This window comes from Apus apus, chromosome W (genome assembly GCF_020740795.1).
Source record: "Apus apus isolate bApuApu2 chromosome W, bApuApu2.pri.cur, whole genome shotgun sequence".
In the NCBI taxonomy this organism is placed as follows: Eukaryota; Metazoa; Chordata; class Aves; order Apodiformes; family Apodidae; genus Apus; species Apus apus.
Genome location: NC_067311.1, coordinates 5,037,965 through 5,050,063, shown reverse-complemented (window position 1 = coordinate 5,050,063; position 12,099 = coordinate 5,037,965). Strand labels below are relative to the sequence as shown.

The window sequence follows — 12,099 nt, the reverse complement described above, 5'->3', positions numbered from 1 at the left end:
GCATTCCCGTGCCACACCGAGAATGCTAGCCGCCTCGATCTGTGCGGTCTGAGTGAACTTCTGGCTTGCCTGCATTTAAATTTCTCCCAGTTGCTCCGGCAACACGCCCAGCCACATCAGCCTCAGCCTCTCTCACGGGAGCTGCCAGCTCCTGGCGGGTCTCCCTTCCTCGGCTTCCCTGTCTGCGGGAAACCCCCCTGTTTGCTCAGTCCAGCAGCAGCCAAGCACAGAGCCACGGACTTATGGTTGTCGCTGCCTCAATCTGCGTGGTCAACATGGGACGGAATAATCTGTTTGGCCAAATTTGCCATCTGTCTAGTCCACTCCTCCCTACAGGAGGGTTGTAGATGTGACCCTTTTGCTCCTTTAGTGTCTGAAGCAGCAGATCTGAAAAGTGGAGCAAAGTGGCCTTGGTCTCTCAGCAGTGACTATAAACATTTGAGTGTTCTCAGTTGACTAGCTGGAAAACTTGCTGTTAATTTCAGAAAGTGTGCTCCTTAAAAGAGACTTCACTGAAAAAAAAAAAAAAATCAGTAAAAAGAAAATTGGTTTCATCCTGGCTCAAACCAGGACATTCCACCCCTTTTTCCAGTCCATATATATAATATATAGATTCTGTGTTCTATCAACTACCAAATTAGGCATTTTTCCCCAGAGTCAGATTACCTTGAGGTACATATTGTACTTCACCATCCTCCATCATCACACACCACGTATGTCCAGGTCCCTGAGCAAAAGCAACACCCCAGACAAGTTTTTCTTTGCCTGAAGCAAGAAAAACCCAAACACTTTTCCCCAACAGATTCTTTTCACATACCACAGGAACTTTATCCCCATATACTGTATGTAGAAGGACTGACTGAGCAGGACCAGCCCGATTGATGGATCCCCTGGTGTTAACTAACCAGGTGGCCTTTGCTAAATGTCTGTCCCAATTTTTGCAAGTTCCACCACCCATTGCCTTCAGGGTAGATTTTAACAGACCACTGTACCGTTCAATTTTCCCTGAGGCTTGTGCATGGTACGGGATGGTATATCCATTCAATAGCATGTTCTTTAGCCCAGTCAGTCACAAGATTGTTTTTGAAATGAGTCCCATTGTCTGACTCAATTCTTTCTGGAGTACTGTGTCTCCACAAGATTTGCTTCTCAAGGATGGTGTTCTGGGTTGTGACATGAGGCACACAGGATATGTATTTGTTTCTACCATTTTAAGCACATAGGGCTTATCCTGGCAGCTCTGAGGCAGTGTGATGTAGTCAATTTGCCAGGCCTCCCCATACCTGTACTTTGACCACCTCCCCTCATACCACAAACGTTTCATCTGTTTTGCTTGCTTAATTGCATTGCACGTCTCACAGTCGTGGATCACCTGCACAATAGCGTCTATGGTTAAGTCCACCCCTTGGTCACGAGCCCATTTGTATGTTGCATCTCTGCCCTGATGACCTGAAGTGTCATGGGCCCATTGAGCCAGAAAGAGCTCACCCTTATGTTCCCAGTCTAAGTCCATTTGGAACACCTGAGCAGCCTCATCTGCTTGTTGCTTGTGTCGATGTTCCTCAGTGGCCCGACTCAGAGGCACGTGTGCATCTACATGACGCACTTTTACGACCAGTTTCTCTATCCGAGCTGCAACCCAAATAGGTTTACCCTTTCGCTGCCAGTTGTTCTGCTGCCACTGCTTTAGCCAAGCCCACAAGGCATTTGTTGCCGTCCACGAGTCAGTGTAGAGATAGAGTCTCGGCCACCCCTCTCGCTCAGCAATGTCCAAAGCCAGCTGGATGGCTTTGACCTCTGCAAACTGACTCGTTTCACCTTCTCCTTCAGCTTCTTGTGCAACCAGTCATGTAGGACTCCACACGGCAGCTTTCCACTTCCGGCGGTTCCCTACAAGATGACAGGAGCCATCAGTGAAAAGAGCAAATGTTTCTCAGTCTCTGGGAGATGATCATACGGTGGAGCTTCTTGAGCCCGTCTCACCACTTCTTGTGATGGCATTCCAAAGTGTGTGCCTTCTGGCCAGTTTGTCATTGCTTGTACGATACCTGGATGATTAGTCATTCCTATTTGAGCTCACTTCAGTGCTGATCACTTCCAAAGCGGCTCTAACTCCTTCATATGCTGCAAGTATCTCCTTTTCAGTTGTCGTGTTGTTGGCCTCAGAACCTCTATAGGTCCAGTTCCAGAATCCCAGGGGTTGACCTCGAGTCTCCCCTGGTGCTTTCCGCCAGAGGCTCCAGGTAGGACCGTTGCCTGATAGGACCATACTCGGCTGTAGTGTAGAGCACATTTTTGATGTCTGGCCCTGTTCAGACTGTTAGATGGTGGGGCCATAACTGTTATTTTGTTAATCACGTCCATTTGGATCTGGCAACATCCATCTTGCCACCTGATTCCCAGGAACTGGATCTCTCGTGTAGGTTGATGTTGCCGGCGTACTGCAGGTGTTCTGGAGCTCCACCCTTCTCCAGTGCAGTGTGGATCAGTCCATGTCAAATGGCTGAGCTGTGTTTCCACCCCTGGGACAGTCAATTCCAGGTGTACTGGACTCCCCTCCAGGTGAAAGCAAACTGTGGCCTGCATTCTGGTGCTAGAGGAATAGAGAAAAAGGCATGAGCAATGTCAAGAGTGGCACACCACCTGGCTGCTTTTGACTCCAGCTCATACTGAAGTTCTAGCATGTCCGGCACAGCAGCACTGAGCAGTGGTGTAACCTCATTCGGGCCACAATAGTCCATTGTCAGCCTTCACTCGCCATCAGGCTTTTGCACTGGCCAGACAGGACTGCTGAAGGGTGAATGAGTCCTGCTGATCACTCCTTGGTTCTCCAATTGCCTGATCAGCTTATGGATAGGGATCACCTCCCCTCATACCACAAAGGCTTCATCTGTTTTGCTTGCTTAATTGCAGTGCACATCTCACAGTCATGGATCACCTGTGCAATAGCATCCATGGTTAAGTCCACCCCTCGGTCACAAGCCCATCCGTATGGTGCATCTCTGCCCTGATGACCTGAAGTGTCATGGGCCCATTGAGCCAGGAAGAGTTCACCCTTGTGTTCCCAGTCTAAGTCTATTTGGAACACTTGAGCATCCTCATCTGCTCATTGGTTGTGTCGATGTTCCTCAGTGGCTTGACTCAGAGGCACGTGTGCATCTACATGACGCACTTTTACAACCAGTTTCTCCACCCGAGCTGCAATGTCTTTCGACAGCTCAGCAACCCAAATGGGTTTATCTTTTCACTGCCAGTTGTTCTGCTGCCACTGCTTTAGCCAACCCCACAAGGCATTTGCTGCCATCCACAAGTCAGTGTTGAGATAGAGTCTTGGCTACCCCTCTTGCTCGGCAATGTCCAAAGCCAGCTGGATGGCTTTTACCTTTGCAAACTGAATCAATTCAACTTCTCCTTCAGCTGCTTCAGCAGCAAGTCGTGCAGGACTCCAAACAACAGCTTTCCACCTCCGGCGGTTTCCCTACAAGACGACAGGAACCATCAGTGAACAGAGCAAATGTTTCTCAGTGTTTCCCTGGTAGATGGTCATATGGTGGAGCTTCTCGAGCTCATCTCACCAGTTCTCATGGCGGCGTTCCAAAGTGTGTGCCTTCTGTCCAGTCTGTAATAACTTCTAGCATTCCTGGACGATTAGGGCTTCCTATTTGAGCTCGCTGGGTAATTAAAGGCGTCCATGTAGCATCAGTGGCATGATGGATAGGAGAAACATTACTCTGGAACATGAAGCTCAGCACTGGTAATCTGGGTGCCAGGAGGAGCTGCACTTCAGTGCTGATCACTTCTGAAGCAGCTCTAACTCCTTCATATGCTGCAAGTATCTCCTTTTCAGTCAACATATAGTTGGCCTTGGAACCTCTGTAACTTCGGCTCTGGAATCCTAGGGGTCGACCTTGAGTTTCCTCTGGTGCTTTCTGCCAGAGGCTCCAGGTAGGACCACTGTACCTGGCTGCAATATAGAGCACATTTTTTATGTCTAGTCTTGTTTGTTCTGGTCCAAGGGCTACGGCACGCACAGTCTCCTTTTTAATGTGCTCAAAAGCTTTCTGTTGGTCAGGATCCCACTTCAAGTTGTTTTTCTTTTGGGTCACCTCATAGAGAAGTTTCACAATTTGACTGTAACCAGGAATGTGCATTCTCCAGAAACCAACAGTTCCTAAAAAGGCTTGAGTGTCCTTTTTAGTAGATGGTGGGGCCATAGCTGTTACTTTGTTAATCACTTCCATTGGGATCTGGTGACGTCCATCTTGCCACCTAATTCCCAGGAACTGGATTTCTCATGTAGGTTCCTTGATCTTGCTTCTTTTTACAGTAAAACCAGCTTTCAAAAGAATTTGGATGATCTTTTTACCTTTTCTTGACGACTTCTTCTGGTGTGTTACCTCACACAATGATGTCATTGATATACTTGCAGGTGTTCTGCTCCTCCACCCTTCTCCAGTGCAGCGTGGATCAGTCCATGGCAAATGGTTGAGCTGTGTTTCCACCCCTTGGGCAGTCGATTCAGGGTGTACTGGACTCCCCTCCAGGTGAAAGCAAACTGTGGCCTGCACTCTGGTTGTAGAGGAAAAGAGAAAAAGGCATGAGCATTAGTGGCTTACCACCTGGCTGCTTTCGACTCCAGCTCATACTGAAGTTCTAGCATGTCCGGCACAGCAGCACTGAGCAGTGGTGTAACCTCATTCAGGCCACAGTAGTCCACTGTCAGCCTCCACTCGCCATTAGGTTTTTGCACTTGCCATATAGGACTGTTAAAGGGTGAATGAATCCTGCTGATCACTCCTTGGCTCTCAAAATGCCGGATCAGCTTATGAATGGGAATCACAGCATCTCTGTTGGGGCGATTTTGTCATCTATGCGCCACTGAGGTGGCAACTCAGTCCATTAGCTGGAAAACTTGCTGTTAATTTCAGCAAGTGTGCTGCTCAAGAGAGAGTTTGCTGAAGGAAAAAAAAATCATTAAAAAGAAAATTGGCTTAATCCTGGCTAAAACTGGGACAGTTTTATTTGATTTATTGCTTTTGGGTGTAGACTTATGGGTGTAGTTTTTCTGGGTTGTATGGCCTTAGCTTATGGTATAATGAAGCATGAAACCTTGGCATAGATATTCTGTAGCGGCCGCAACCCCTGCAGTGGGCTTTGCAGTGATGAGAAGCATTACAGTCTCTCAGATTCCAGTGATGGGTGATGCAGCTGACTTAGACACTCAAATGGTGCTAGTTGCCCCTGTGTATAAGAGGCAATACACAAGGTTGGGTCGTGAAGAGGTGACTAGCCGATCTCTGTCCCTTAGTGACTTGCGAGGTGTCTGCAAAAATTATAGTCCGCATGAAGGAGAGCACCTTGTTACTTGGCTGCTCCGGTGCTGGGATAACCGAGTGGATGGTGTGGAATTAGAGGATAACAGAGTCAAGCAGTTGGGACAGATGACTAGAGATGTGGGGATTGACAAAGATCTGGCAAGAGAAGCACAATCACTCACTCTCTGGAGAGGACTCTTGCTGAATGCAATGTATGCTGAGGGTGGGTAGTTCTGCTTCCTGCTGCTCCCTCTGCTAGTCCTGAGTATAAGTTTATTACTTTATGTGGGTGTTTGTATTAGTTTTGTGATTTCATGAAATCTATTTCTATTTCAACCCATGAGGCTTCTCTCCTCTTCCTGATTCCCCTTCTTGGCTGGGAAGGGGGCACTCAGTGAGAGAACAAACTGCTTCAGTTTAGCCCTGGATGTGGGCTAGATGAAGACACGTGCCATAGTGTGTGCAAGCTCTTAGTAGGTATCTCAGTCTTAGAATGTGTCCTTAATGTTTTGTGTAAACATAGTAAAGTTGTGAATGCATAATTTGCCATTGGGTTATAAGTTTATTGAATGACAGCTTCCTATGCTCATGCTTTTGTATCATAATAAAGAGGAAGTGACTTGAGGTGGATACTCTGTTTACTGGAGGTCAAGATTTGTACAGTTTTTAGTAAACTTACAGGAGAACCTGCCCTGCAGTGTTTGAGCATGATTATTCCTTTAAGTGGGAATTACTTTGTGTTTGGCTTCTCATGGTAGCAGGAAGGAACAACCTGCCTTTGTGTTTTAAAGTCCTTCAAATACCATTTGTAATGAAATGTGCTACTTCTTTTTATGCTTGCCAGCTCTTAATAAACCAAGAAATTTCTTAACTCCTTAGATCTCTGAGAGGAGTATATATGAGATCTTGTTTCTTTTATTCCTCTGATTCACTTAGGCATTCTGATAACAACCATTGCTTCAAAAGGGGAATTACAGAACTGGCCTGAACTCTTACCAAAGCTTTGCAGCCTGTTGGATTCTGAAGATTACAACACCTGTGAGGTAAGGAGGCTTATTTTTCACTGCATTACCATATAAATTTGAGACACTGGAACAGGTTGCCCGGGGGGGTTGTGGATGCCATGTCCCTGGAAGTGTTCAATGCTGGGCTGGATGGGGCTTTTGGAGCAACCTGGTCTAGTGGAACATGTTCTGCCCGTGGCAGCTCAAATTTGTTACTTATTATTCTACCTATATTCCATGTTCTTAGTGTTTATGCAAATGAATGTTTTCTTTGCATAAAGGCAGAATAAGACTGTATATGGGTAATCATAGTATCTCAGCTGAGAAGTGTCATAGAATCATAGAAAGGTCAAAGTTGGAAGGGACCTTAAAGATCATCAGGTTCCAACCTCCCTGCCATGGGCAGAACATGTTCCACTAGGTATGAGGCTGCACAAAGCCTCATCCAACCTGGCCTTAAACACCTCCAGGGAGGGGGCTTCCACAACCTCCCTGGGCAACCTATTCCAGCACCTTACTACCCTCATGGTGAAGAATTTCTTCCTGATGTCTAACCTAAGTCTACCCTCTTTCAGTTTAAAACCATTACCACCCATTGAGGGTGCACTCAATCCCTCTGTCCATGTCTCCAACAAAGACACTGAACAGCACTGGTCCCAGTACTGACCCCTGAGGAATGCCACTTGTCACTTGCCTCCACTTGGATGCTGAACCATTGACCACAACTCTCTGGGTGTGGCCATCCAAGCAATTAATTATCCACTGAGTGGTCCATCTGTCAAATCCATGTCTTGTCAGTTAGGAGACCAGGATGTTGTGTGGGACAGTGTGCCTTGCATAAATCTAGGTAGATGACGTCAGTTGCTCTTTCACCATCTCTGTAGCCTTGTCATAGAAGGCCACCAAATTGGTCAGGCACGACTTGCCCTTAGTGAAGCCATGTTGGCTGTCACCAATCACCTCCTTATTTTCCATGTGCCCCAGCAGATTTTCCAGGAGGATCTGTTCCATTATCTTTTTGGTCACAGAGGTGAGACTGACTGGCCTGTAGTTCTCTGGGTTTTCCTTTTTCCCCTTTTTAAAAATAGGGGCTATGTTTCCTTTTTTCCAATCAGTGGGAACCTCACCCAACTGCCATGACCTCTCAAATATGATGGACAAAGGCTTAGCAACTGCATCCGCCAGCTCCCTCAGGATCTGTGGATGGACTCCATCAGGTCCCATAGACTTGTGCACCTTCAGGTTCTTTAGATGGTCATGAACCTGTTATTCTCCTACAGCGGGGGGTACTTTGTTCTTCCAGTCCCTGCTTTCACCTGCTGTGGCCTTTACGATGAGGCTGGAGCCCTCACCAGAGAAGACTGATGTAAAGAAGTCATTGAGAACCTCAGCTTTGTCAATATCCTGCGTAGCTAGGTCTCCCATTTCCTTCAGGAGAGGGCCTACATTTTCCTTGGTTGTCCTTTTATCCCCAACATACCTATAGAAGCTTTTCTTGTTGGTCTTTACATCCCTGGCAAGATTTAATTCCATCTGGGATTTGACTCTCCTCACCTGATCCCTATCTGCTCGGACAACCTTTCTGTAATCCCCCCAGGGTACCTGGCCTAGCTTCCACCCTCTGTATACTTCCTTCTTAAGTTTGAGCTTTTCTAGGAGCTGCTTGCTCATCCACGTTGGCCTCCTGGAGTTTTTACTTGATTTTCTCTTAGTTGGAATGCATCGCTCTTAGGCCTGGAGAAGGTGATCTTTAAATATCAGCCAGCTTTCGTGGGCCCCTCTTCCCTCCAAGATGTTATCCCATGACACTCTCTCGAGCAGATCCCTGAAGAGGCTGAAATCTGCCCTTCTGAAGTCAAGGGTAGTAAGCTTACTGTGAGCCCTCCTTGCTGCCCTAAGGATCTTGAACTCCACCATTTCGTGGTCACTACAACCAAGGCTGCCCTTGAGCTTAACATCCCTCACCAGCCCTTCCTTGTTGGTGAGAACAAGGTCCAGCATAGCACCTCTCCTCGTTGGTTCCTCAATTACTTGGAAAAGGAAGTTGTCATCAACACACTCTAGGAACCTCCTGGATTGTTTGTGCTTTGCAGAGTTGTTCCTCCAACAGTTATCAGGGTGGTTGAAGTCACCCATGACTGAAGCTGCTCCTATCTGTCTGTAGAGTGCCTCGTCTATACTGTCCTCCTGGTCAGGTGGCCTGTAGCAGACCCCCACTAATGTCCCTTGTGCCTGCCTTCCTCTTAATCTTAACCCATAAACTCTCAGTTGTCTCTTCATCCATCCCCAGGGAGAGCTCCATGCACTCCAACTGGTCTCTGACATAGAGGGCAACACTCCCACCTTGGCTCCCCTGCCTGTCCTTCCTAAAGAGTCTATAACCCTCCATTCTGATGCTCCAGTCATAGGAGCCATTCCACCAGGTCTCTGATGCCATAAGATCATAGCCCTGCAGGCTCGTGCTCATCTCTAATTCCTCCTGTTTATTCCCCATGCTGCGTGCATTTCAATAGAGGCATTTAAGCTGGGCCTCCAGTGAAGGTAACTGACCAGCTGGAGGGGCTGGGATTTCATTATTGCTGCACTCCTGATGCTCCCCTGCTGACTTGCACCCCTTCTATAGGCTCTGGGCATCTATTACTGGTGCCGGCATCACATTGAAATTGATCGCTGTGGAATTAATGGAGGTTCCTTCCCCCAGCCTCATCAGTTTAAAGGCCTCTTTACCAGTTTGGCTTGCCTATGGCTGAGGATGCTCTTCCTAAAGTTATGACTTTGTGATGCCAAATCTTTTAAGCATCATCAAGTTGTCCCTGAATTTTGTCTGTCTTAAAAGAAGCATTGTTCATTTTTCTTCATCTGAAAATGTGATCTGTGCCTGCTATATCAGGCTAGTGTGAAATGAACTCTCTTTTGTTCAGTTTTTATTAAGGAAAAAAAACCAAAAACAGCTCAACTGTTTTAAGTTATGAGGAGAAAAAAATCTTGTCTGACTTTTAAAAAATAAAAATTTGTTATCACACAATTTTAATTACTCTATGCTGTCTCCATAAGTGTTTGAAGCATTTTTTATAAAATAATCTTTAGAGATATGACAGTGGTCCAAGATGTCATGCTGTTATGTAGTATTTTAGTGCTGCTTTCTTAAGAAAAACATTTGAAAATGAAACTCAAATTGACCATAATATCCAGAGTTCTGTTTTACCCTATAACAAATGATTAAGGGAAATAAAATCACATGTGAAATTAAATAGGATGCTTCTGCAACTTGTAATTTATTTTTCAAATACGATTTTGCTTTTAAGCATTTTTTAAATGATGATTGAATAAATGAGTATTGAATGCTAAAAATAAAATTATCACTTCTGTGTAATAGACTCATCCAGTTTGGAAGCCTACAGATGACAGTGTGAAGTGCTTAAATAAAAAACCTTTAAGGATGTTCTAACTCCCTGTTTTGTTTGCTACATTTACTTTATTAATTCACTGTGGTATTGTGTTAAAATTGCCTGTTCTGTACAAAACCTGAAATGTTGCTTTCTTAAAAGTGTTAAACAGTTTTCTTTTTTTTCAATAGGGTGCATTTGGTGCTCTTCAGAAGATATGTGAAGATTCTGCTGAAATTTTAGATAGCGATGTATTGGACCGACCACTCAATATCATGATACCTAAATTCTTGCAGTTTTTCAAGCACAGCAGTCCAAAAATAAGGTAGTTTTAGGTGTTGTACTTAAGTTACCTGTTAAAAATTTGTTTACATGAGCAGCAAGGTTGATATTTTGTAAAACAGTTAAAAAAACATGCTTATTTTTTTTAAATGATCCTGCACGTGCAAATGTGAGAAGAAAAGCCACAGATTTCATGCATCAGTAATTTCCATGCTTATCTGCTTATTTAATGGATTAGCCTCTCTTTATATATCTCCCAAATCTAATAGCTGTCCGACTTTGAAAATCAAACTGTTTCTTGTAAGATTTTGCATATTACGAGAATTTCATATTCTGATTAGAAAGAATTATCTTGCATTCTTTTTGCAATGCAGTATTGGGAGAGTAAAAAAACGTTTGCTGATATTAGTTTCGGAGTTCTTGCAGAAAATTTTTTTCTGCTTTAACTGCACCATAACTTAAAAAGTTCTGTCTTTCAGCTGGATCAAAATAATTGGGTTCAACATATTTTTACTTTAATACAGTATTAATTTCTCCAAACTAACAGAAGTATAGGATAGAAGAGAAATTCCAGAATTAACTTGTTATTGCTAATATTTATTAACAAGAACGGTAGCTTTGACCCTGAAATAAGACAGCAATGTGCCCTTGCCCCAAAGATGATGAATGGTATCCTGGACTAGAGTGTTGCCAGCATGGGAGATGATCCTTCCCCTCACCTTCCAGGTGAGGCCACACCTAGAGTACTGTGTCCAGTTTTGGGCTCACCAGTACGAGAGAGACATGGAGCTACTGGAGTCTAACAAATGGCCATGAAGATGATCAAGGGTCTGGAGCATCTCTCCTATGAGGAAAGGCTGAGAGAACTGGGACTATTCAGCCTGGAAAAGAGAAGGCTGAGGGCAGATCTCATCCATGTGTATAAATACCTGCAGGAAGGCTGCAAAGAAGACAAAGCCAGGCTCTTTTCAATGGTGCCCAGTGACAGGACAAAAGGCAATGGACAAAAACTGAACCACAGGAGGTTCTGCCTTAATGTCAGGAAGCACTTTTTCTTACTGTGAGCGTGATCAAGCGCTGGTACAGGTTGTCCATCCTTGTATTCAAAAGCTGTTGGGATGTGGTCCTGTGTAACCTACTCTAGGTGACCCTACTTGAGAAGGGGCATTGGATAAGACAAGAAGTCACTTCCAACCTCAACCATTCAGTTGTGATTCTGTGAAATGTGTTTTTGAACTTGTTTTTGAAAATTGTATTGAAAGATTCTACAACTTGGAGGCAGCAATTATTGCCAACAGTAGTAGATGGTGAAGACTAAAACAAAGCATATGCGACAATAAGATTTAGAAACTCACCTAAAATAGATGTGCACCAAGAAAAATATATAACAGCATGAACTTGCACTTGTGGAAAGATAAGCTTAATACTTCATTGGAGCTAGGAAAGATGGAGAGAAACCTCATTTTTTCCTTATCACATTGAACAGTCTTTCACTTTTTGTATGCTATGATGTTTGTGGCTTTGAGATAGATAAACCAGTTTCAACTTTAAAGCAGATCACCTGCTGACCCATGGCCTGGTTTCAGTGCATAGTGCTGAATTATGAAGAATATTAGTAGTGTCAGTAAAATACTTTATATTTAAAACTGTCAAGAGACAACTTTTGAACACTGTTTTATGAGACTGTCTTTCAAGAAATGTCTGAACATACCTGACATTTGGAGTTACGTTAGTAAAAATACTTGAATGGATCTTCAAAGGCTTTTAAAGGTAGCTGTGTTAAAGGTAGCTTTGCCTTGTGCCTTTACTTGCATAATTTAGCTTTTATATATCAAAGGCCTGGAGCACCTCTGCTGTGAAGACAGGCTAAGAAAATTGGAGCTGTTCAGCTTAGAGAAGAGAAGGCTCCAGGGAGACCTTATAGTGGCCTTCCAGTACTTGAAGGAGCTACAGGAAAGCTGGGGAGGGGCTTTTCACCAGAGAGGGTAGTGATAGGACAAGGGGTAATGGTTTTAAACTGTGAGAGGGAGATTTAGGTTAGATATTAGGAAGAAATTCTTCACTATAAGGGTGGTAAGGAACTGGAATGGGTTGCCCAGGGAGGTTGTTGAT

General features: G+C 44.6%; 1 protein-coding gene across 4 annotated transcripts in view; it reads left to right on the top strand.

The window, feature by feature from the left end:
* The window catches only part of LOC127395161 (transportin-1-like), an 80,108-nt gene that overhangs the window by 24,661 nt on the left and 43,348 nt on the right, over positions 1 to 12,099 (top strand). For all 4 annotated transcript variants that reach the window (XR_007891739.1, XM_051641652.1, XM_051641651.1 and 1 more), the window contains exons 5-6: positions 6,252 to 6,358; positions 9,897 to 10,030. Coding sequence is in view for 3 of the 4 variants with exons in the window: in XM_051641652.1 (XP_051497612.1) it covers positions 6,252 to 6,358; positions 9,897 to 10,030 (241 nt within the window). In the remaining variant the exon portion in view is untranslated. The remainder of the gene's footprint in view (positions 1 to 6,251; positions 6,359 to 9,896; positions 10,031 to 12,099) is intronic.